Source organism: Helobdella robusta (genome assembly GCF_000326865.2).
Source record: "Helobdella robusta unplaced genomic scaffold HELROscaffold_13, whole genome shotgun sequence".
NCBI lineage: Eukaryota > Metazoa > Annelida > Clitellata > Rhynchobdellida > Glossiphoniidae > Helobdella > Helobdella robusta.
In genome coordinates, this window is record NW_008703718.1 from 136,661 (window position 1) to 141,980 (window position 5,320).

Consider the following 5,320-nt stretch of genomic DNA (forward strand, 5'->3'; position numbering starts at 1 on the left):
GAATAAAAATAAATGCAATTTAAGACGTGAATTGGATTTGATTTTTTAAAGCGGATGTTCGGCACTTTTTTCTGGTCAACAAGAAAAAAGATCACAAACAAAACCAAAAAAAGTTATAAAAACACTAGTTGAAAACTGAAAAGTAAAAAATTGATTATTTATTAATAAATAAAAATATATTAGATAGTTATGTATAATTTAAAATATAAATTTTAAACAAGTAATTAATGGTTGAATTATATCTAGAATAAGTATAACTAAAAGGTTTGTCTTTTTAGTTTTTCTTAACCAAAGGCTTAACTTAAAAAAGGTAAGAAAGTGTAAGTAAGTTTAATGTTCAATTAAATTTAGAAAAGTAAATACGATTTAGTAGGGTTTTAATTTAAATTGTAAGAAAATTTATATAAGGTTGACTCTTCTTTTTTGACCTTTATAAAACTTCTTTAAATTAATAAATCTATTATTTTGATTTTGTTGTTTGATTGAAGTATTATTAAAATTTAATTAAACATAAAATTTTTTCTTTAAATTTATTTTTTATTTCAAGTAATTAACTGATTTTATTTTAAATTATTTTAAGTTTTTGTTCGGTCCTTGATTATAGTTTGCAATACAGTGAAAAATGTCATCATCAAATTCAGTCTGGTTTGAAACCAGTTTAGAAAATAAATATGCAATTGGTTAGTCTTAATATTTGTTTAATTTTTCATTTTTTACTCAAACAAAGTTCAAATTAAATAACTGTACTAACATACCCATTATATATTAAGCATTTGATAATACTTATTGATTGTTTATTTATAAAATCTTCAATTATTTTTGTGAAATTTTTTTCTAAATCAGTTATTTAAAAATTTAATATTTTGAAAGTTTGCATAAATTTTACATAATTTCTTACTCCATTGATCATGTAGCAATCCACAACTTCCATAACATGAAGGCTGAATGTTTGGCATTTGATGTTGGAGATAGTTTGCATTTGATATATGAAACAAAAGGTTAAAATCTAAATTATTTTCTCTAATAGTTGTTAATAATTTATGTCACTTGGAGGAATTAGAATAAATGGTTTATTTGAAAATATTTACAACAGAATGGTTTTATGGGAACTGTGCCAGAAATAACTTTAGAAAAGGTATCATTCCAAAGTCGTATGTGAAAGTTAAAGATGCAATCAATGTGCAAGGGTAAGGTTAAATTTTTTAGTTATATTAAGTTTTTTTTGGTCTATCTACAAAGAAATACTTTATTTTTTTGCAAAAATTAATAAACATTTAACATTCCGTTTTTGCAGGTGCTTTTATCCTAAAGAATCTCCTCTAGTCAGAGAAATAACATCGGTGCTGAAGGAGTGGGGATGTCTGTGGAAGGATTTGTATCTTGTATGCTTTCATTTTATTGTTTTAGTTTCTTTTTTATTTGCTTAAGTAGTAAGTACATTTAAAATTTGTATTAGAAATGATTACTTTAGTTTTTGTATTCGTGAATAAATTTTAAGGGCAGGAATATTTAATTTTTTTTATGTCTTGGTTGCAAAGATTTATTGAAAATAAGAAAATTATTGAATAATAGCATCATGACAGAATTTTTAAAATTGAGAAATATTGCATCAAATCATTTTTCTTTTCTCTTTTTTGATATATTTCTTTAGTGATTTCAACCTAAGAAATCATGAATATTTCAAAAAGTTTATATTGGGAAAGATTACTTGAATTTTCTACCAGAGCGGATATAGCTGATATTTCATCTTTATAGTAGTGCACCACTGATAATGTGACACCTGTTTTATTGATTCACATTTTAAAGGGTCCATATTTAATTTTAGAAATCCATAGGCACCGAAAACAAAAGTGATGTCGAGAAGCTGCGTAAGACCATGCTTGAATTGATGGACTTTCGAAGAATTATTCTCTCCAGTAAACTCACCGTGGTCTGTTTTTATATTATCTTGTCTTGCCTTATCTTGTATTTATTTTCTTAAAAGTTTTGTTAAAATAAATAATACCAATTAAGGTTTTTGGCCTTTTGATTGTTGAAGATTCATCATTAGCAAACGTGTATTGTGTATAGCATAAATTTTTATCATGTTTCATCTTGACTGATAATTATGATGCTAATGACGGATATTGTTATAGTTCTTCCTGTACTTTTTTAAAAAGCTGATTTCATTTTTGTTGCAGGATGAGATGAAGGATAACCAACAAAAAGTTACTCAAAAGATTGACATTGGCAATGCGTAAGTTCAGTTTTTACAATATTTTTTAAATTCTCTCTGCTTCCACTAATTTATTCTTTGGTTCTTTCTGTACACTATTATTTTCTTCAATTCAACTGATATAAATAATTTTTCATTAATTTGATTGTTACTATCTAAATATTGGCTATGTAGTTCGGTTTTTGAACTTTTAATGAGATATCATTTATTAGAAAGTAGATGAAACTTTCTTAATTGAATTGATTTTTTACTTATATATATATATATATATATATATATATATATATATATATATATATATATATATATATATATATATAGTTATGTAAACTCTTTTTTTTGTATAAATGTATATATATTTGTTTATTTTATATATGAATGTTTGTATGTATTATATATAATTGGTTGTGTAATTAAATAATTGGAACATTCTGAAATAGCAGAAAGTGTGGCAGTGTTGTCATTTTGTCATTAATAATGCAGCTCACTGCATATTCACATCCTAATAAGTTTCTTAGACATTCTGCTTTTCGTTTCCATGATAGGTGATACATTCTTTGAGTCACACAATATTACTATTTCAATAACTACTTCATTCCTATCTTCCTATGTTTTATCTTATTGATTTCTGTGCATTGCATGTTTGCATGATTTTCATCATTTCAATTCACTTACTCCATCTTAGCAATCCATCTCTCCAAATTTTCATCTTTCTACATTTTCTCCCTGTATGAAAACTTTACGTTTTCATACCATTAATTTTAACATAAGAATTATTGGTTCATCATTAAATTTCATACATCGTTTTTCTCATTTTATCTTCTCTGCTGATATATCCCTTTGGTGAAGATTTTTATTAATTTCATGTACCAGATTACAACATAAACATCCAAATGAATTAAATTCACCCAGATGGCTGAAAACAAAATAAAAAGTTATCATCAATGGCAGATTTGTCACTAAATAACTTACATTTGTTTAATCTCTAAATTGTTTGAGATTTGAAAAGTGCCATGCCACTTATTTGATCTTTAAGGCTCCTGCCAACTCTGAAGTACTAGCATCGTCGTACATGATCCAATTCAAGTTAATAAAATAATTAACTAAAGGGATATATTAGCAGAGAAGATAAAATGAAGCAAACAATGCAGGAAATCGGGAGATGAAACATTTGTCAATGTAGGAAGATTCCTTAAGATTGTTTCTTTTTTCTTGTATTCAAATTTAAAATATTTTCGGGCGAATGTAAAATCTTAAAACGACTGTTGAGATGCTTTTATATCAGTTTGAGTCATTTTTGTTTGTTTGAAAATATTTTTTACGTAAATAAAATTACGTTGTTCATTTAAATAATTTTTTCAGTAACTGAACTGCTGTATTATTTTAAAAACGTGAATAAGGTAGAAATTCATGGATGGTTTTTTTAAAATTTCAGGAGGTTAAAGTTGGATCTTGTGGTAAGAGATGATCAGGGAAATGTTATTGACCCTCTGCGGACAAGCACGATCAACCTGTTCAAATTGGTTAGTTGTCCTTGATTGACATTTTATTGTAAACTATTTTTGGACGAATCCGTTTGCAACTATTCACTCACTACTTAACAACTATTAATTTAATCATTTTCAAATTAACCATTAATGACATTATGCCTCGCTGGTTAAGTGTCTAAAAATTAATTTTAAAATTCAAAATTGTTATTTGACATTTGGCATGTTATAAAATGAATGTAGGAGAACAAATCAATGGGAAACATATCTCTGAGTGTTTAGTTAATTTAATCGAACCTTAAAGAAAGTATAGTAGGTGGAATTTTATGAAAGATTTGGTTTTGTTATAAAAAAATAACCTGGTTTTCAATAATTCTTTATTTTTTCAATTATAAATATTATTTATTTTCGTATGTTTATGAATTTTCATACAAAAAATTCATTTGTTAAACGACGAAGATGTGCATTTATTTTCGCGTAATGATTTTTCTATGTAGGTAGCGCACAATATAGATGACATCGCCTGCCAGCTAATCTTAACAATTATTTGTATCTTGTATATACGTCATTCATAATGATATTCAACTGTTCATTTCATATTGTATTTAAATGTTCACACATCTCTCGCTTCCCACACAACAGTCATGTCAATCTTTGGAGAGGACAAGTCTTTATCTCACTAAAATTGGCCAGCAACTGTCTAATTACTCTTTAGATGTATTTTTTTTATCATTTTCTTTAACTTTCAAAGTTGTGATGTCACAATTCGTCGATGCCTTTTGTGTTGAAGTTTTTTCTTATAATTTTTAAACTCTTCCTTTCCATGTTTTTAAAGTATTTTTTCTCATTTTTTTTTTAATTTTTTAGTTTTTCAGCTGGATCAGCAATACTCTCAAAAAATGTTACATACAATATGATAAAAGATTTAAGGGTTAGAGTTTAATAAAAAAAATAGGATTAAGTGACGACAGATATTTTGATAAATTGATAAATGATCAATGATAAATTATGAAAATAAAAACTTCAGAAATGATGAGACTTTAGAAAAGTTAGTAAAACAGGCACAATGCAATTAGTATCATAGTTGTACAAATACCATAGGAATATAGCTCATGTTCGGATTAATTGTGATGCAGTTGTAATAAGCTATTTCATTCCAGTAAAAAACAGTAACTGTAGTTTGTTTGTCTGTCATGTGTACTAGGGTGGAGCGAATTTATACATAAAAAAATTTTTTTCTTCTTTTTACTTTTCCTGGGGTTGGGAAATATGTCTTTTATCGAGTTATTTCAATGTGTAAATTTTGAATTTTATTGAACATTGTTTTGAGGTTCCTCTCGGCTGGAGACTGTTTATGAATTGCATTTCAAAAGTAAACAAAACAATATCATCAAATTAAACATGTTATTAACTCAAATAAATCATTTAAATCTTGAAAAACAAAACATTAGTTTTTACTAGTTCACATCAAAGACTTAAATAATGAAGTGTTTTTTAGTTTCAAATTTTGGTATATCATTTTGAGATGCAAGTTTAGTACGAATAAAGCCATCTCTTGCTTTTTCTCCACAAACTGAAAGTGACGCTTCTGTAACTAATTTTATCATTCTTTCTACTG

The 5,320-nt window shown here is 26.3% G+C and overlaps 1 protein-coding gene across 1 annotated transcript; it reads left to right on the top strand.

The window, feature by feature from the left end:
* Positions 1-622: 622 nt before the first annotated feature.
* Positions 623-4,638, top strand: HELRODRAFT_168167 (hypothetical protein; the record flags this gene model as incomplete). The annotated part of the gene is made up of 8 exons (XM_009014053.1): positions 623-680; positions 915-998; positions 1,094-1,187; positions 1,295-1,382; positions 1,826-1,930; positions 2,181-2,236; positions 3,651-3,738; positions 4,570-4,638. 8 exons carry the CDS (start codon positions 623-625, stop codon positions 4,636-4,638), a joined length of 642 nt encoding a protein of 213 aa, XP_009012301.1.
* Positions 4,639-5,320: the final 682 nt, after the last annotated feature.